Genomic DNA, 21,937 nt, shown 5'->3' with positions numbered 1-21,937 from the left:
GTAAAACATATGAACCCCACCTTTCAACTTCCCTGTGTGTTCCTATCAATTCGTTTCTGAAATTCCTGTCATCATTTGAATAAATTGCTTACTCTCTTGGGGCCACCGTTCCTCAGCGCTTTGATTAAAATTGGGAGTATAGGGAAAGTACTGAACAAAGGTCGTTAGGTCCATTCAGCCCAATGGTTGCTAATGACCGGCAGATGAACCCTATTGATTTTAGGGGCATAAGATCAAAGGTTGTGGTTTTGTTTTTTGTTTTTGATAGAAAACTGACAATTGTTCAGGCCAGGAGATGAGTTGATATCCACTCCATTTTACAAAGGCCTTTCATTTCCATGTACAGTAAAACTGTGATCGTTCAAACAGGCGGTCATTTAAGAACTGGTGATCAGTTGAGATTAGTCTCGACCATTATTTCTTCTATTTTCATTTACAAAATACTGACAGCCATTGAACACATTTTCCTCAACTCAATACATAATTGGTGCCAAAGTAAACAATCTTTGTGATGACTTCAAACTCAAAAATACATTGTAAGACATTTCATAACAGACAAAAATGGAAACTTGGGTCATTTGAAACATTGGATCACTTGAGGTATTATAAGCTTGGGCTCTGGTGTCATCAAGCGATTGCAGTTTTACTGTGCAAACTATCAAAAACATTATACTTTCATCACATGTAGTTCAAATACTCAATTCCCAAAAAGATAAAAAAAATGAATAATTCTAGTTAATATCAACTTAGTCTGTATGCTTGGTATATGACACTGAAATACTTGGTGTGAACAATTTGGGTACAAAATCAGAAATCAGTCTTATCAGATTTTACTTAAAATACAGAGGAATTCTTAATAAAACACACACTCTTATGATAGCTGGGTAGTAAAGAAATAAGAATACATACACCAATGTGCTCGTCAGGCTCTAAATACGTCTACTGGTTCCCAGTAGGGGTTTGACATTAATGGAAGATAGATAGATACTGCCTAAACTTCAAAAATTCAGCCGAGAAACGGCATGGTCAACAAAACTATGAGTGTCAGAATGGAAAGATCGTTATCATCAAGGTTACATTCCACTTATTTTTGTAGGCGGAGACGGGGGAGCAACACATACCTTAAACACAAAAGCTTGTCTATACTTACTACATCCTTAAACTTGTAGGGATGTTGATCATGTTGATGGTTTTGTATGTACTTTAAATGACAGTTTATAAAATGATAGAGGTTATAAGACCCAGGCAAAAAACTCAAGAAAAAAACTTTTACTCTATGGGTTTTAAGACTTATTGAAAAAATGTAAAAATCATCTGCCACAATTGGCCACCATGTTTGTTGACAGTAACAAAATTATTTTTAATCCCCCGCCACGGAGTGGGGAGGGGATTATAGGAATGCACTTCATCCGTCTGTTAGTCCGTCCGTCCATTGGTCCGTCCACACACACTAATGGGTATATATTGGGTACTAATTCCTTCATTACTTCGATCAAATTTGTTGGGTAGGGTTAGTTAGGGTTAGTAGGGCTTTAGTGGGTATATTTTTATAATGGGAGTAATGGTAAAGTACCTAACAAAGGTCGATATGTGGCGTGCGTATGTCCGTCCGTCTGTCTGTCTGTCTGGCTGTAACATTTCGTGTCCGGGCTATAACTTACTTATGCATGGATGGATTACCATATTACTTGGTACAAATGTTGTCCTCATTGAGACGATGTGCAGTGACCTTCAACCGGGTCCATACCTCAAAGGTCAAGGTCACATGAGACATTTAAAGGTCATAGTTCACATGCTTGTGTCCGGGCTTTTTACATTTAGCAGTGTAGGGATGTCAGTTCTTACTGGATTTATTGACTTTATACATTTCATGTACTTTTAGCAACAATATCTGAATTGATCTAAGAACTCGAACCAATTGCAATTTGTGCCAGTAATCCATCATTAAGTTTTGGGTCCATATACTATGACAATGCTAAATAGAAGATATCAGTATTCATTGAAAGTGTTAAACAAGTTGCACAGATTGATACTTAGGGCACTCTACCAAGCATTATCATTATGTGCAACAAGCTTAATATTAAAAAAAACAATGGACACAAATGTGATAATATATTTATAACATGTGTTTTCTCTTCAAAAGCATGTTTTGACGTCACCACAATATATATGTATCACTTTATCGGAAATACTTCAGGCTTGCTATTTCATCGATGTTATGAATCAAGGACTCATTTTCCTTCCTATTTTTAGCCAAAATAACTATGACATTGATACTACCTACACTACACACAATGTGAACAACTTTAACAAATATCCTTTTATAATATGTTCAAATATCCAAGAATAGGTTACCGATCAAACAACTTGTATTTCCTATATTCCCACTCTTGACCAGTGGTTGTGTACAATTTTGGTCAGATTCAACATACCAGTCAGGTTGCAAGAAAAACAAAATATACTAAAAAACAACGGCAGTGGATATAGCTGTCCTTGCCTTGTGTTTTGTGAAAATGGCGATGGTTATTTTAAACCATACAATACTAATACAAAACAGATAGAATAGACTTTCTGACGGTGTATCGTAAATGATAAACTGTCGAGATTGAGAAGTTTGAGATACAGAACGATGCCAAGTGTGAAAAAACAAGACTAACATTCCAACAGTTTGTACTATTGGTACCTTAAACTACTTACAGGCAGTGCCAGTTTTTCACACCTTATCATTACACTGACAAAAAGTATTTTGACAGTGCCCAGCCATGCTTTTTTACATGCTTGTTATGCCCCCCCCCACTCCCCCCCCCCCCCCCCCTTCGAAAGAGAGGGGTATATTGCTTTGCACATGTCGGTCAGTTGGTCGGTAGTTCGGTTGGTTCGTCGGTAGACCAAAGATTGTCCGAGTAAAAACTCGACAAAACCTGGACCCATTGTCATCAAACTTGACATGTAGGTTGGGCCTGACGAGTAGATGACCCCTATTGAATTTATGGAATCATCGGGTCAAAGGGTCAAGGTCACAGTGACCTTTAATGGTAAAAAAGATTTGAAAGCTTGTCCAAATGATAACTGAACAATGCCTTGACCTTTGGTCATCAAACTTGACATGGAGGCTGGGCCTGACCAGTAGATGACCCCTATTGATTTTGGGGGTTGTTTGTTCAAAGGTCAAGGTCACAGTGACCTTGAATGATAAAAGGTTGTCCGAGTATTAACTTGCCTGTGCCTATGGCCCTTAAACTAGACTTGGGAGGTTGGGCCTGACCAGTAGATGACCCCTATTGATTTTGGGGGTCATCGGCCCAAAGGTCAAGGTCATAGTGACCTTGAATGGTAAAAGGTTGTCCGTGTGATAACTTGACAATGCCTGCACCCATGGCCCTTAAACTTGACTTGGAGGTTGGGCCTGACCAGTAGATGACCCCTATTGTTTTAGGGGCTAATCGTGCCAAAGGTCAAGCGCACAGTGACCTTGAATGGTATAAGGTTGTCCGAGTGATAACTCGACAATGCCTGCACCCATGGTGCCCTTAAACTTGACTTGGAGGTTGGGCCTGACCAGTAAATGGCCCCTATTGATTTAAGGGGTCATTGGGCCAAAGGTCAAGGTCACAGTGACCTTGAATAGTAAAAGGTTGTCCGTGTGATAACTCGACAATGCCTGCACCCATGGCCCTTAAACTTGACTTGGAGGTTGGGCCTGACTAGTAGATGACCCCTATTGTTTTGAAGAGTCAAAGGTCAAGGTCACAGTGACCTTGAAAGCAAACTCAACAATTCCTGGACCTATGGTCATCAAACTTGACATGAAGGTTGGGCCTGACCAGTAGATGACCCCTCTTGACTTTGGGGTCATCGGGCCAAGGTGATGGTCACAGTAGCCTTTAACACAAAAAAATAACAAATCTTCTCCCAGTGATATCTCAACAATGCCTGAACCTATGATCAACAAACTTGACATGGAAGTTGGACATGACCAGTAAAATGGCCCCTATTGATTTAAGGGGTCATTGGGCCAAAGGTCAAGGTCACAGTGACCTTGAATAGTAAAAGGTTGTCCGTGTGATAACTTAACAATGCCTGCACCCATGGCCCTTAAACTTGACTTGGAGGTTGGGCCTGACTAGAAGATGACCCCTATTGTTTTGAAGGGTCAAAGGTCATGGTCACAGTGTCCTTGAAAGCAAACTCAACAATTCCTGGACCTATGGTTATCAAACTTGACATGAAGGTTGGGCCTTACCAGTAGATGACCCCTCTTGACTTTGGGGGTAATCCGGCCAAGGTGATGGTCACAGTAACCTTTAACACACAAAAATAAATCTTCTCCCAGTGATATCTCAACAATGCCTGAACCTATGATCAACAAACTTGACATGGAAATTGGGCATGACCAGGAGATGACCCTTATTGATTTTAGGAGTCATTGGGTCAAAGGTCAAGTTCACAAAGACCTTGAATGAGAAAATGTTTCGAGTGATAACTGGACAATGCCTGCACCCATGGTGCCCTTAAACTTGACTTGGAGGTTGGGCCTGACCAGTAAATGGCCCCTATTGATTTAAGGGGTCATTGGGCCAAAGGTCAAGGTCACAGTGACCTTGAATAGTAAAAGGTTGTCCGTGTGATAACTCAACAATGCCTGCACCCATGGCCCTTAAACTTGACTTGGAGGTTGGACCTGACTAGTAGATGACCCCTATTGTATTGAAGGGTCAAAGGTCAAGGTCACAGTGACCTTGAAAGCAAACTCAACAATTCCTGGACCTATGGTCATCAAACTTGACATGAAGGTTGGGCCTGACCAGTAGATGACCCCTCTTGACTTTGGGGGTCATCGGGCCAAGGTGATTGTCACAGTAGCCTTTAACACAAAAAAATAACAAATCTTCTCCCAGTGATATCTCATCAATGCCTGAACCTATGATCAACAAACTTGACATGGAAGTTGGGCATGACCAGTAAAATGGCCCCTATTGATTTAAGGGTTCATTGGGCCAAAGGTCAAGGTCACAGTGACCTTGAATAGTAAAAGGTTGTCCGTGTGATAACTCGACAATGCCTGCACCCATGGCCCTTAAACTTGACTTGGAGGTTGGGCCTGACTAGTAGATGACCCCTATTTTTTGAAGGGTCAAAGGTCAAGGTCACAGTGACCTTGAAAGCAAACTCAACAATTCCTGGACCTATGGTCATCAAACTTGACATGAAGGTTGGGCCTTACCAGTAGATGACCCCTCTTGACTTTGGGGGTCATCTGGCCAAGGTGATGGTCAAAGTAACCTTTAACACACAAAAATAAATCTTCTCCCAGTGATATCTCAACAATGCCTGAATCTATGATCAACAAACTTGACATGGAAGTTGGGCATGACCAGGAGATGACCCTTATTGATTTTAGGAGTCATTGGGTCAAAGGTCAAGTTCACAAAGACCATGAATGAGAAAATGTTTCGAGTGATAACTCCACAATGCCTGCACCCATGGCCCTCAAACTTGACTTGGAATTGTGTCTGACCTGTAGATGACCCCTTATGATTTAAGGGGTCATCGGGTCAAAGCTTAAGGTCACAGTGACCTTGAACAAAAAAAGCTTGTCTGTGTGATAACTTGTCAATGGTTGCACCCATGGCCCTCAAACTTGACATTTAGATTTTTGGTGACCAGCTGATGGCTCCTATGATTTTGAGGTCATAGAGTCAAAGGTCATGGTCATAACACACTCTTTCCTCACACTTTGAATGGTCATAATCTTAAAACTGCCTCAACCGCATCCAATGTCAGTGACAAATCAGCTGTCATTTCGGTCCATGCAAATTTCATTCAATTGTTCATATAATCCTGACAACATGGTGCTCAGGGGGGGGGGGGGGGGGCATATTGTTTGACAAACATCTCTTGTTTAATTATTGTTTTATACAAAATAATATTCAATCATTTTAGACATCCAATAATGAAAATTTAAAATAAACGTTTTAAGATATACCATATCCCGATCTTCAACTGCTGTTTTAGCCTGGTTTAACTCAATCGAGTTGATGTGAGTTATATCCCTTTCTTAAAAACATAATTTTCCTCATTTATTTCTCTGAAAAGCCAAATCGGGCCTGATACAACTTCAGAAAAAAATGTCAAAAGCTTGTTTCTGTTTGTAAGATGCAGGCATTTTTAAGATCAAAATCTGAGGGAAAAAACTGCATCTTATAACCAGTCATTTACGGTAAGCACACATAGATTAATATTTCAGCAACTGATTGATGTATTGCATTAAGACTTTATACAATGGTACTCAACCATCCAACCTAACTTAAATAACCATGTAAGATAACTCTTTTTTTCATAAAGTGCAAATTATGGCCCTTTATTATTTGACTTTGAAATTCTGGTTCATGTTTTTCATGTAACCACATTTAAGTCAATATCTCAGCAAATACACAATGTTTTGCATTGAAACTTTAGATGTGTGCTCCCAACTATCCAACCTACTTAATCAAGTTAGTTAACACTAATTTGAAAATAATGCAAATAATTGGCCTTTATTATTTGATTTAGAATTCTGGTTAAGGTTTTGCATGTTAGCACAGATAGGCTAATTTATCAGCAGCAACAGTTAGATGTATTGCATTAAGATTTTACACAAAGGTACTACATCATCAAACATACTTGAATAACCAAGTAGGATAACTCATTTTTGCATCAAAAGCAAATGATGGCCCTTCATTATTTGACTTAGAATTTTTGGTTAAGGTTTTGTATGTAACCACTCTCAGCAAATACATCATGTATTGCATTGAAATTTTAGACATGTGTTCCTAACCATCCAACCAACTTAATCAAGTAAGATAACTCTATTTATGCATTTAAATGCAAGTTATTGCCCTTTATTACTCCTGTATGGCATTAAACATTTTACAATCAAGAAAGATAACTCTATCTTGAATTATACAAATTTTGCCCCATTATCATTTGACTTTGAAATCCTGGTTAAGGTTTTGCATGCTATCTAATTTTGCAGTGATGCATGTATGTTTCACCTAAACTTTGCAATCCTAAAACTTAAAAGTGGAGGATTAAACAAGCTCTATGTCTCCAAGGCAGCTTTTATTTATTTATTTATTAATCAGTTTGGTTTGAACAGAATTTAAAGAAAATGTATGGTTGTCATATACGTGAAACACTAGAAATGGCATTTTTCCAATGTGATGAGTTGCCTGTTTGCATTGAAATGTTTAGGGAAATTAATAGTGTATAACATTTTCAATGTGTTTTAATTTCTTTAAAACTTCTGATTAAGGATTGTCACTTGCGCTTAATTTTCTTGACATTTTATGAAAATAACTTCACTAATGTTTCCATTTTAGGATAACAGCTAAAATTTCAAGCTAGTTGGAATACTGATACATTAATGATGCAATGTATTTTCAATAATGAACTTTGGTAATGATGTAATGTGCGTAAGGACAAATTCAAATATTCAAAGTGTGCAATGCATGGTCTAAATTGTAAAACTATTTTACGCAATTTTAAAGATATCATCATGACATCCTCAGTATTATTTCTTCTTAAAGCTTTTTAATTGAATAACCAATAAAACAAAAACAGCTTAAAATCGCGCAATGCAGCTCATATTGCTTCTAGTTCTTCAGTGTGTTTTTAAACAAATCTTGCCAAAATAATATCAGAAAATGATAATTTTAGACAAAATGTAAAGTACAGTATTAATATAAGATAATATACAAATAAACATAAGCTAAGGTGAGCTTATAAAACTTATTCAAATAAACAAGCTTAGGTGAGCTTTTAGAGCTTATACATATAAACATAAGCTTGGGTGAGCTTTTGAAACTTATACTAATAAACATAAGCATAGGTGAGCTTTTGAAAATTGTAAAAATAAACATAAGCTAAGGTGAGCTTTTTAAACTTATATATATAAACATAAGCTTAGGTGAGCTTTTGAAACTTATACAAATAAATGTAAGCTGAGGTGAGCTTTTAAAACTTATACAAATAAACATAGGCTGAGGTGAGCATTTGAAACTACACAGAAGAAAGCTTATTAGGGCTTTGGAATTGACAATGGATCAAATCAATTGCATTCTCTGTTTAACCTAGGATGAAGAAGAAATTGTGGTACCAACAGATCTGGCTTTTGGGGCAGTGGATTTTATTGAGTGTGATTCGCCCATAGAACTTTTGCAATACATTCTTGCTCATAAGAAAAACCAAGGTCTTGGGCTTGACAAACTGGGTCAGGAAATACTGACCAAGACAGGCACATCATGGAATAAACGTTTCAAGAACAAGCATGGGCCTTTAACAAAGGTATGATAGCAAAGAAATCAGGAAAGAATAGGTGACTGCTTAGATGTAATAGTCTTAAAAAACAAACACAATTTTATTAAAATCTTGGTCAGTGACGATTCAAGTATGGAACTGTTATTTATCTTTATTCTGGAAACTAACATTATTTTATCATTCACTAGTGCAATGATTGTTAACAACAATTTGATCACAAGTTTATCAGATTTTCTCAAGGAAAAACCAGTGAACTTTGTGAATATTTATGCAAAAAACTACAGAAACAAGCTCAGTAGTAAAAAGTTTAAACATAAACCCAGTTTAATGGCACTGGGTAAACGCCAAAGATGTTAAAAAACGTTGTGAGGTAAAAAAATGCATATGTTGTAAGATGCCATACTGCATTTTGTTTTTCAGTTTTTAGCCAAGCATGATGACAAGTTTATCTTTGATCCAGTACACAAACATGTGTCCTTGAATGTGTATGGAAACTCTTCTGCAACGCCAGCTATCGCACAAAACCCCCACAACAATGCTGATATAGGACAAAATAAAACATTAGGACCGACTCTTGCAACAAATTCTACTGGTCAGGCTATGAAAACAGGAAATCAGTTCAACCAATCAAATGGGGAATCGAAAATTTCTTTCCAGTCAAAAGGCGAAGCAAACAGTTCAAACCAGGATTCTACTGGTAGTGATCAGAAGAAAAAAAGTACAAAAATATCTTTACAGGATAATTCTAGAAACAGAAACAGGTAATTCCTTAGCCAGTGTTTGACACTAAGACTTTTAGAGAAGGAGTCCACCGGACTCCTTAATTCCAAAATCAAGGAGTCCTGCATAAAATTAAGGAGTCCAGGATAATTAGAACATTTATTCAAATTTATTGACTCAATGCTCCAGCTAGCCCTAAATAACAGGTTGGGACACCCGCTGCCCTTTTCAAGTACCCGGCTGCCATTTTACTACACCCTGCTGTGCCCTTTTGTTTGCCAGTCAATGTCCAGAAATGAGTTATAAATGTACATTCTTTTGACACTAACTTAAAGTTAACAGCTGAGATAACAAACTGTAAGTATTGAAAGAAGTAACATCACATTACATACAAAGTTGAGTACTGGCCCTTGCAAGTGTCCCATAAAGGCTTATTTAATTCACATCAAGTGTCATTTCTGACCTACCCCCCTGGCTGGAGCACTGATGACTATTTATTCAATGATTTCACAGAGCCTTTGGTATTTCATTTCTGAAGGGCAAACTAGAGATTTGTATTCTGAGAGCACATTTAAGTTATATTTTAATTGTTTTATTCAAATAACATGAACATGACTGAAACTATTTATCTAAAAGATTCTAATATGACTTGAAAAAATTGCCATGAACTGACGATCTAGCATATAGAACCTTGGCCTCTAGTGAAGCAACTGTGGAGCCATCAGATATAAGGGAATTGAACGGGGCATTATCAAATACTGAATTTTGTTTAATTTGAACATTCATCTGCAATCAGTGCAATGAGACACTGACATGCCTTATATGCTGTGCCAATGCTAACAGACTGCAATATAAGCTTGGTACATGGTGACATAGTCTGTGTAGGACTGTCCTTATTTCTGAATAATGTTCAGCATCCATAAACAGAATGCACTACCTGTCAAAGATAGCTTTGTTCAGCTGAATTAACAAGCAGCCAGCTGGTGATGAACTTAATTATTTTTCCTTTTTAGCATTTTCTTAGCTTATAATATTATCATGGCCCTTAAAAGTTTTTTGATGGCTTCCAATCGCACGTTATCTAGAGCGCACAGTGACAAAGCTCCCTTCAGTCAGGTACTCATATACAGATATCAGTTCAAACATCAGCCAAGATAATAGTCCAAATAATTGTACGTTGACGGATTTTTTTTAGATTTTTGATATGGCAAGGGATTGGAAGAATCCCGTATAACACGTCTATTATTTTAGACTACCAAGACAATTGTTTTAACCATGCTTGCTGAATTTCCTTTCTCTATTAATTACAAAATCTTTATGTTTTTTGTTTTTTTCAGTTTTTTTATTTTTCGCTGCCCGTGGCGAAATCCATTTTACCATTGACATAAACATTGTTTACATCTAAAATCAACGAGGAATATTTTTTGTAAACACCCTTTGACGGGTTTTATCGATTTAGTTACCATATTACAAACATTAAAAAAGACATGAATACCAGTCTATGACGTCACTTACTACTGGATACATGTGTCTTACACGGTTGTGGTTAAAATAAATTGTACCTTTATTGTCATAGTCTGCTTGTCAGTAGTGATGTTGTTCTTGCTTTATAAGATACAGTAAGATAATAATACAAACATACTATAAGGTATTCTCATACATGTGATAATTTCTTGGGTCGATTCCGGGACACTCGTCGTAATGTCAACGCACACTAGGGGGGTCCGGGGGCATGCCCCCCCGTAATTTTTTTTAAATGGGGAACGTCTGTGGTGCATTCTATAGCATATCTGGGGCTATTTTAGTCGTTTTTAACGTCGGGAAAATGTACCTATTTTGACTGCCAAGACGTATTTTTTACTTGACATGGTTGTTTTTTTCTGCATTTTCTTGAAAAAATAAAACCACCAGATATTTTCCCAGACTTTAAATGAAGTGCTAACCAGGAGGATATGCAGTCTACTTTCGGTTTCATCAAAACAGGAAATAAACAACTATACGGGCACCTGTTTTCCCGCGCTTTTGAGAACATGTGTTACAAAATATTTATTTTTTCATCACATTTAAAACGTTTGCAATTTATGACACACAATATTTTCCAGACGATAAAGAAGATTTTCCAGTCGATGAGCTTTTTTTCCGTTTGGAGATGCATATAATTTTGATAGAGGGACGTGTCAACAATCGGCTGATTAAAGCACTCTATATAACCACCTGTAAACCCCATATTGTCAGTTTTATTTCGGCGTAAAAATACACACGATAGTTCGGAAAAAAGGTCAAAACACTAAAATTCCTTATGGCCGCGTAAGTTGTTTAAAGTATAACGACGTATCGACTTTGAAAGGAATATGGGATGTTTTCCGTGTTTTAATTTTGTTTTTTTACTCATTTTGTCACTTTCTTTGAACTTACCTTCATGCTCGTTTGTTGGTAAAATGTGTGAAAAATATCAATTCATCAATTAAAAGCTATCATTCATAAGACCAAACAAATCCATATGAAAACAATGAATTTGTATACAAGAACCCTCCCCGACTCGTTAAGCACAACAATAGGCCGATAGATCATTTATCGGGTGATTGACGATGACCTCGACGACACACGTACCAATTAACGGATTAGTGTCAACATGTCCTGTGTTTTACGACTAGTGTCCCGGACAGGCAAAATAGCTGACTTACATTGGTAAAATTAAGATAATCGATTCAGATTCCGAGATTATTTTTTTTCGTTTTTTTTTATGACTCCGGGACAAACATGCACCCTCCGTGCTCCGTGACAGAGATACGATTTCCAGGACAATCCCGGACGTCCGGGACGTTATCACATGTATGGTATTCTCCTGTGGAGCCCTAATAACTGTTTCTGATAGCCCTAATATATCATAATTGTATTACTTATTTTGAGTGAAAGTTTGAGATTATTATGAAAATGACCTATGTTTTTATTTTCACAGAACTACAACTACCGTGCCTCCCCCAGAACACAGAACTACAACCACCTCGCCTCACCCAGGAAAAGCATGGTTTGATTTCAATGATAGTTGGGTCCATCCGATCTATGAAAAGATGATCGAGAAACAGTTCTCCGGCAAGGAGAGCGCTTATATGCTGTTCTACAGGAAAACCACACTAACAAGGGCAAATACAGGTTGGTGGTATATTAATCTATGAATATGAAATTAGAATTTTAATACATTGAGTTTCTTAGAAAAAGATTTAGAACTATTTTAAATTGAGATCTATTGGCCTTTAGAATAGCTCCTATTCTCACATACACATGTAAATACTTATATTGTGCAACTATAAGAATTCTAAGCTAGTAAATATTTTCAATACAGTTCCACAGCTGTGTCTTCCTTTAGTTTGATTTATATGATATAACCAAGCATACACTCCCGTGAGTGAAACATGTTCTTTGTTTCAGCTCAAGGGAATAAATTGTATGGAATGTCTGAGCAACTTGTTTCCATGGTGACTGAGGAGAATTCACTCCTAGAACAGGAAAGGTAAAACTAAAAAGTTAATGTTATTGAAGCGCTGGAAGAAACTCAATTTAGTTGAGTTTTAGTTACTGGTTACTTAGTATATAAAAACTATATCAAACAGAGCTCTGCATGAGACTCGAGCCATTTTTCGCCAAAGAGTAAAAACAAATGAATAGAAATCGAAAAATGAAAGGTTGAAATTATGATTCGTATTTGAGTAAGAGTGCAGCCAAGAGGAATTATGTAAAATTCAATAAATCAAGGGCTATAAATCTTGAGAAACTACCGTGATCTGGCATTGAACAATCAAGAATTGAATTTATTGGTATGCAATAATGATGCTTTCCACATCTTGGCATTATAGAAATACTGGTAATATCTGGAAAAGTGTAGCTACCATGCAAATGTTTAGGGTTACATCATCCTTTTCATGTCTTAGGTGCATTTGCACAACTTCATGCATTTTGTTACCTTAAGTTAGTAAATTACAATATGCATAATTCTGTGCATATTTTACATATATTTTTTTTTAATTTTCTTCGTTTGCAATGACACAAGAAATGAATCTGAAAGGGATGCCACAAATTTGTATTGCATGTGAAAGTTGCATTTCATTTATTCCATGTACGTTCAATGGTAAATTAACCAAGAAAATCACTTTGGGGTCTGCATAATTGCTAAGTAACTTCACTTGACTTCGTGTATATCTCATAATTAGCTTGTCTGATTTTTTTTTTAAAATGACGAGCTATTGTCGTCACTTGAATGTCGTCATCATCGGAGGCGTTAGTTAAGTTTTGCTAAACTGGTCACTTACATGGAAACTATCAAAGCTATCATTTTGAAACTTGGGGACTTGTTCATCTATTACCCTTCTTCATTGTATCCTAAAAATGCTGATTCTCACCTGTTTTTTGGGGGGGTAAAAAACATGAACTTTGATGGATTTTGGTTGATTTTGAGAAGTGGACATAACTTCTTCAATTTTTAGAAATTTTTGAAAGCATCATTATTGCATACCAATAAATTCAATTCTTGATTGTTCATGCGATGGTAATGTGTACGTTGTATTTTCATGCGTCTGTAAACAATTGCTTGTGAACACGATACAGTCTTTGGTTTAGATTGTATCACAATGAAACTTGTACAGTATTTAGATATCCATCAATTTTATTTCACTTTTATTTATCAAACATAACACAAAATATTATATTAACAAAATATTATTACAATTCATTAAATGCAATCTGAATTGAAACAGAGATGGAAAGAATTAAAAAATAATTCGTAACAAAGAAACATGGTATATAAGATATGAAACGGAAGAAATAAAAATAAAAGGTGAACCACAGTCACAGTACGTATTACATTCGGTAATTAAACAAACTACAATGAACAAATAAAGTTATTATTCAACTACTAAATGAGGCCTACATGTTGTTGTTTACTAAATTAATATCATTATTTGTCAGACAATCACTGAAATATAAATGACATTATGCAGTAATGTTGTTTTTAACCGAAGTGAACTAGGGCAGAAATTAGTTCTAAATTGCATTATTGTTTATTCGAAAACACATGTTCCAACAGCTGATCGATGTTAAATTGGGTCATGTCCAAGTTTTACAATCGGGTTATTCATTCTTAACAATAGGGACAGTCATTCTTTTATAACATATTTGTACTTACTTTCAATTTGTAGAAGCAGATGCACATTTTTATGACGGGATTAGCGAAACAGAAGTGACACATATGTCCCATATAATGATTTATGGCCTTTGTTTATACAAGCCAGACGATTTTTTGTTTATCCAACATTGCTGACATTTTGACACGATTCTGAACCATGACCTGTGACGTCAGGCACTTGATCAATGAAATATAGTTGTTTTATTGGTAGTTAATTATAACTTGCAGTATTGTGTAAATTTCCACGAGGAAAACGAGAAAGGAATGCCCATAAACCTGCACAGTCAACATTTTACGCATCTTTGATACCAATGACCTTATTTCACAATTTTCCGAAATTCTTTGAATAATAACATAATGTTTTTTTTAGTGCATTGTATTTATCGATGTTTATACTTCATGAATATGAATTTATAGCAAATAAACAAGCATCAGGTATGAAAATAAATGCCCCTACATTACAAATACATAGGATTACTTATCTATAAAGCTATCAATAAAAACGTTGATCTGCTATGGATAGATAAGTAAAATTGGGTTTCTATGAAGTAAAGGGTTAAAAAGTGTCAAAATCTGATTCCACCTATAGATAGTTTTATAAATTGATGTTCAAAATCCAAGCGATGGTGGCTTTCAATTTTATCTAAAATAGCAAAATGATAATTGTAGATTTCTGTCTGTGATTTCACATTGACATTACAGGATGGAGGAAAGAATATGACCTAGTCTAGCCCTAAGCAGGCTACACTGAGAAGGGAATATGACATAGTCTAGCCCTAAGAAGGCTACACTAAGAAGGGAATATGACATAGTCTAGCCCTAAACAGGCTACTCTGAGAAGAGAATATGACCTAGTCTAGCCCTAAACAGGCTACACTGAGAAGGGAATATGACCTAGTCTAGCCCTTAACAGGCTACCCTGAGAAGGGAATATGACCTAGTCTAGCCCTAAACAGGCTACACCAAGGAGAGAATATGAGCTAGTCTAGCCTTAAACAGGCTACACTGAGAAGGGAATACGAGCTAGTCTAGCCCTAAACAGGCTACTCTGAGAAGAAAATATGACCTAGTCTAGGCCTTAACAGGCTACGCCAAGGAGAGAATATGAGCTAGTCTAGTCCTAAACAGGCTACTTTGAGAAGGGAATATGACATAGTCTAGCCCTAAACAGGACTACACTGAGAAGGGAATATGACCTGGTCTAGCCATAAACAGGCTACACTGAGAAGGGAATATGACCTAGTCTACCCCTAAACAGGCTACACTGAGAAGGAAATATGACCTAGTCTAGCCCTTAACAGGCTACACTGAGAAGGATATATGACCTAGTCTAGCCCTTAACAGGCTACACTGAAGGAAATATGACCTAGTCTAGCCCTTAACAGGCTACACCAAGGAGAGAATATGAGCTAGTCTAGCCCTAAACAGGCTACACCAAGGAGAGAATACAAGCTAGTCTAGCCTTAAACAGGCTACACTGAGAAGGAAATATGACCTAGTCCAGCCCTTAAAAGGCTACACTGAGAAAGGAATATGACCTAGTCTAGCCCTTAACAGGCTACACTGAGAAGAGAATACAAGCTAATCTAGCCCTAAATAGGCTACACTGAGAAGGAAATATGACCTAGTCTAGCCCTTAAAAGGCTACACTGAGAAAGGAATATGACCTAGTCTAGCCCTTAACAGGCTACACTGAGAAGAGAATACCAGCTAGTCTAGCCCTAAACAGGCTACACTGAGGATAGCTAGAGATCTTAAGCAAACAGAGTTTTATATTCCTTTCTGACCTGTCGCTACATCGGAATTAAAAAAAAGCAACAACTACAGTTATGGAAGCTTTAACTACCCAGAGAGGAGAATATTACCTAGTCTAGCCACAAACAGGCTTCACCTGCTAAGCCACTTTGCAAGTTTCACCAGTATCATTAGAAGAGTGCCATAGTGTTGTTGTAAATGCTAAAATGATAATTTCTTTCCATGATCATTCTTTAATTTTACAGGAAAAATTATAACCTAGCATTAAACCGCCTACACCTACATGTCCACTACGCCGACTTTTACCAGTTTCGTGAGGGGGCCCTGAAACAACGCGCAGGGGCTGTCACCACTGAGATAGATATTGACCGGCGGGAAACTACAAACAATCTGTATAAACAGATTCTGGAGGTAAAATGCTTAAACCAGCTCAGTTCAAGGTCAAGGTAACAGAGGTCAACGGTCATATGACTACATTTCATCTCTGCTCCATATTTCGTGAACCCCTTGAAGAATTTTTAAATAACTAACCAGGTGTTCCCTCAAATGTTAAACCAGCTCATTGAGACCATTATTTTGCAGACCGCATGGTACAATCAACTCGATCCAAGGTCATGGTCTAACTAGAGGTCAAAGAGTCATATGAGTATAATATGACTATATTTTATCATATCATATCTCGAGATTTTAAAATAACTACCCACAAATGTTCACCATATTAAGACGATGATCAGAGCGCATGTAACAACCAGCTCGGTTCAAGGTAAAGATTACACTTGGAGGTCAAGTCATATGACTACATTTCATGTCCGCTCCAGGTCTCATGAACCACTTGAAGGATTTTGAAATAACTATCCACAAATGTTCAGCGCCATATTGAGACAATGTGCACATGGTACTACCAGCTATGTTGAAAGTCAAGGTCACACTTAGAGGTCAAAAGTCGCATGACTATAATATGACAGTGTCCCCTCCATATCTCTTGAACAGCTTGAAAGGTTTTGAAATAATTACCAACAAATATTCACTATATTGAGATGATATGAAGAGCGCATGGTACAACTAGCTGGGTTCTAGGTGTGGGTCACACCAAGAGGTCAAAACTCAAATGACTTTAATATGACTTTTTCGTGTCTGCTCAATATCTCTTCAATCTTTTTGAAGGATTTTGAACCTAACCACAAATGTTCACCATATCAAGATGATGTTCAGAGCGCATGTTACAACCAGCATGGTTCAATGTCAAGGTCACACATATAGAGGTCAAAGGTCATATGACTATATGTTGTGTCTGCTCCATATCTCTTGAACCGCTTGAAGGATTTTGAAATAACTTGCCACAAATGTTCACCACATTGAGACAATGTGCAAAGTTGCCGTACTTGTCCACAAAGTATTATGTCTCCCCCATTCATGGGGAGACATATTGTTTTTGCCCTGTCCGTCAGTCAGTCCGTCAGTCAGTCAGTAAGTCACACTTTGTTTCTGCTCTATAACTATAGAACGCTTAGACCCTGGAACTTCATACTTGGTATGCTAGTTGGTCATGACTAGCAGACAATGCAAATGTCCGTCGGACAGTCGGACATGTCCGGTATATTTCCATTTTGACCGACAAAACTTTTGTTTTGGTCGGTCACAATGTCCGGCGAAAAATTACAGTCAGCACCGTTTAATTTTCGGAAAATTTACTTTCAGTTTCTAAATAAATGTTCAGAGTTATTTTTAATTATTATATCATGATTATTCAGCGTGTTAATCCGTGTATCACTATTTGTAAACTCCGTTTTCGACAGGTTTCCGTAAAAGCCGATAGAACGCGTAAGGTTCCGATTTCAGCTCGTACTCTTATTTTACAGAAATGTTCGGAAATTACAAAATTCCTTATGTATTTATTTTCGGCGAATTGGTTCCCGGCAATCGTTTTAATTTAAATATGATGATAAATATACCGAGCTGACTTTCTTTCTGCTCTGTTTAACTTTGCCAATAACAAGAAATCTACTTTCGTTTTTGCATAAATGTTGTGCCTGAGTTTGACTTGTAGTACAATTCGTCACATTTTATAACCTTACTGTATCTTTAATTTAAAGATGAATTAAAGAGTAAGATCTACCTGTTCCATGGGTAGACGAACCAGATATGAGCTTTTTTGGGGAGGCAAGGGAAGAAAAAAAATATGACATAAGATCCGAATATTGATTTTTTTTACATGATATTTACCGTAAATGACTGGGTATTAGACGCACTTTTTTCCCTCAGATTTTGATGCAAAAAAATGCCTGCGTATAATACCCAGTAACAATTTTTTGAACTTTTTTTCTGAGGTCAATTTCAAGCCGAGAGTTTGTTTAGATTTATGTAGAAAGGGATGTTACTCGCGTCATATTGATCGAGTATATACGGGTTAAAACGGCAGTTGAAGATCGGGATACGGTATATCGTAAGACGTTTATAATTTCAACAAAAAATATTTTTCGATTAAAGTTACCGTAATTCACCTAAGAGTTCGGACACTCTAAATATTTGGACACCCATAATTGTTTCCCAAAATAATTTATTTTGCGTACCTAATTTTCGGACACCCAAAGGACATCAATCATAACTTTCATAGTTACCAAGTTTCACAGACGAAGATTATTGATTTTTATCTTTACAATGCCTGGCTAGATTACCTAACCGTATACACCACTGTGACAATTTAATTAGTTACTACCCATCCTAAACGATGTATTGCCTGTTGAAAAGGAAGTGTGATATATTTATTTGAGGATTAAACAAACAACAAGGGCAATCAAGGGATTAAAAAAACATCGACATGGCATGTTTGTAAAACGATCTGCCAATAAGCTTTAAAACTTGTACCACACTTATAGACTATATGAAGCAATAATCGTACAGTTATACATTAATCCTGCATAGCAATGTCTATGCTCTCCACGAGATCCTCGTGGGTATAACTGTAAGTTATGTGACGTCACACAGTGTGACTCTTTGATCTGAAGCCGATAGAATGTGTTTATTCAGTTCAGTGCATGGTGTTTTAATTAACTTGATGAAGGATATACACTTATAGGCGTAATAAATAAGTTTATGACCATTGATTACTACGGATAAATTAATAAGTGGTAAAAAGCAAACATGAAGAAAAAAGGCAGGTTAAACAAACATGTAAATAAAACGTAAAAATGATAATTTTCTATGTATTCTGAGAGCGAAAAAAAAATTTAATTTATGGTGTCCGAACTCTTGTGAATTACGGTATTCAATGTTATTTTGAATAATAAATTGAATTAAACAATAATCAAACTTACATATAAAAAAGCAAAGTTGGGCACTGTCAAAATATTTTTTGCATAACATAGCTTTTCATTCTCGACAGTATGGTTGTATGGTTTTAAAGATAACCATCGCCATTTTCACGAAAAAAACATTATTTGTCACTGTCAACAAACATGGTGGCTGAAAATGCCGGACGATTTTGACATTTTTTCTATGCGTCTTTTAACCAAAAACATAGATTAAAAGTTTTTTTCTTGGATTTTTCACAGTTTTTTTCCCCTGCGTCTAATACCCCCTATCGTCTTATACCCAGTCATTTACGGTAGCTTTTTTGTAATTTATTATAGAACTGTAAGACAAATCTAACCAAAAAGATCTAAACCTGTTATAATGGGGAATTACAAAACTAATTAAAAAAGAGGCTTAAAATCAAGGTTTAGGCTGATGTAACCGAATACTGTTTGTAACATTGCGACAGGTAAAAATTTGTTGCGACAGGCTAACTTAGGTGTTTACCTGTCGCAATGTCCTGTGAAGAAGAAAAAGTTTTCGCGTTGTCTGGACTAGTAGATGACCCCTATTGATTTTGGGATCACTAGGTCAAAGGTCAAGGTCGCCGTGACCTTGAGGTGAAGAAATGGTTTCCGTTCAATAACTAAAGATCCTATGGGTCCAGGAACTTTATACTTGGTATGCTAGTTGTTCATGACTAGCAGATGTCTGGCAGTGACCTTAAGCTTAAAAATAGTTACTGCTAAATAACTAAAGAACACTTGTACCCAGAAAATTAATACTTGGTATGCTAGTTGGTCATGACTAGAAGATGACTCCTTTTGATTTTGAGATCAGTATGTCAAAGGTCAAGGTCACCATGACCTTGAGGTGAAGAAACGGTTTCCGCTCAATAACTAAAGAAAATGCTTGCACCCAGGAACTTCATACTTTGTTTGCAAGTTGGTCATGACTAGTAGATGACCCCTATTGATTTTGTGATCAGTTCGTTAGTCAGTCAGTTAGTCCGTCAGTCTGTACGTCACACTTTGTTTCGGCTCAATAAATAAAGAATGCTTGCACCCAGGAACTTCATACTTGGTATGCTAGTCGGTCATGACTAGTAGATGACCCCTATTGAATTTGAGATCAGTAGGTCAAAGAGCAAGGTTGCAGTGACCTTGAAGTGAAGAAATGGTTTCCGCTCAGTAACTAAAAAACACTTGCACCCAAGAACTTAATACTTGGTATGCAAGTTGGTCAATAGATGATCCCTATTGATTTTGTGTATATCAATATCCTATATTTGACATGATTCAGTACTCAGTAGGTCAAGGTCACGATGACCTTGAGCTAAAAAATAGTTTTCGATCAATAATTGAATGACACTTGCGCCTAGGAACTTCATACAATGCAAACTTCGTTTACATTTTCCAAGATCAATCAACAACACTTTTTCCTCTTCACTATGTAATAAGGGTTAATAAAGCAAACTTCACTGTTGTTTCGTCTCCATTACAATTTTCATGTCCATCATTTATTTTTTCTCAGCTACAACCACACAATAGGGGACACAAGCGCTTTTTCAAAAAAGCAATCTCTAGTTTCAATACAAACAGTTTGATTGACACATCTACAGCTGACATTGAGTGTATTTGGTGTTGGTACCACATCACCACCCTTTTAAGATCGATGAATGTTCGTCGTCCGTCGTCTGTCGTTCGTTGTCCGTCCACACTTAGTTTGTTAACACTCTAGTGGTCACATTTTTGCCTCAATTGTCACGAAACTTGGTCAGGATGTTTGTCCTAGTAATTACTCAGACGAGTTCGAATATCGGTCATCTGGGGTCAAAAACTAGGTCTCAGAGCCCAAATATGGAAAAACCTTATTAAAACTCTACATGTAGCATTTTCAGCCCAAATATCCTGGAAATCTGTCAGAAATGTTGTTTCAATGATTTCTAGCTCAAGTTCGAATATGGGTCATCTGGGGTCAAAAACTAGGTCAAAGAGCCCAAATATGGAAAAACCTTGTAAACACTCTAGAGGTAACATTTTCAGCCCAAATATCCTGGAAATTTGTCAAAAAGGTTGTATTGATGATTTCTAGCTCAAGTTCGAATATGAGTCATCTGGGGTAAAAAAACATGGTCACAGAACCCAAATATGGCAAAAACTTGTTAACACTCTAGAGGTAGCATTTTCAGCCCAAATATCCTGGAAATTTGTCAAAAAGGTTGTTTCGATGATTTTTAGCTCAAGTTCGAATATGGGTCATCTGGGGTCAAAAACTAGGTCACAAAGCCCAAATATGGAAAAACCTTGTTAGAACTCTAGAGGAAACATTTTCAGCCCAAATATCCTGGAAATTTGTCAAAAAGGTTGTTTCGATGATTTTAGCTCAAGTTCGAATATGGGTCATCTGGGGTCAAAAACTAGGTCAAAGAGCCCAAATATGGAAAAACCTTGTAAACACTCTAGAGGTAACATTTTCAACCCAAATATCCTGGAAATTCGTCAGAAAGGTTGTTTCAATGATTTCTAGCTCAAGTTCGAATATGGGTCATCTGTGATAAAAAAAAGGTCACAGAACCCAATTATGGATAAATGTTGTTAACACTCGAGAGGTAACATTTTCAGCCCAAATATCCTGGAAATTTGTCAGAAAGGTTGTTTTGATAATTTTTAAGTCAAGTTTGATTATCGGTCA

General features: G+C 36.8%; 1 protein-coding gene across 3 annotated transcripts in view; it reads left to right on the top strand.

The window, feature by feature from the left end:
• LOC128211648 (ubiquitin carboxyl-terminal hydrolase 40-like) overlaps window positions 1-21,937 on the top strand; it is a 220,656-nt gene that overhangs the window by 62,307 nt on the left and 136,412 nt on the right. For all 3 annotated transcript variants that reach the window (XM_052916646.1, XM_052916645.1, XM_052916647.1), the window contains 5 exons: window positions 8,116-8,325; window positions 8,719-9,059; window positions 11,978-12,171; window positions 12,448-12,529; window positions 16,198-16,363. In XM_052916646.1, the coding sequence (XP_052772606.1) occupies window positions 8,116-8,325; window positions 8,719-9,059; window positions 11,978-12,171; window positions 12,448-12,529; window positions 16,198-16,363 (993 nt within the window). The remainder of the gene's footprint in view (window positions 1-8,115; window positions 8,326-8,718; window positions 9,060-11,977; window positions 12,172-12,447; window positions 12,530-16,197; window positions 16,364-21,937) is intronic.

This window comes from Mya arenaria, chromosome 12, assembly GCF_026914265.1.
Source record: "Mya arenaria isolate MELC-2E11 chromosome 12, ASM2691426v1".
NCBI lineage: Eukaryota > Metazoa > Mollusca > Bivalvia > Myida > Myidae > Mya > Mya arenaria.
This window is presented reverse-complemented; position numbering and strand designations above follow the sequence as displayed.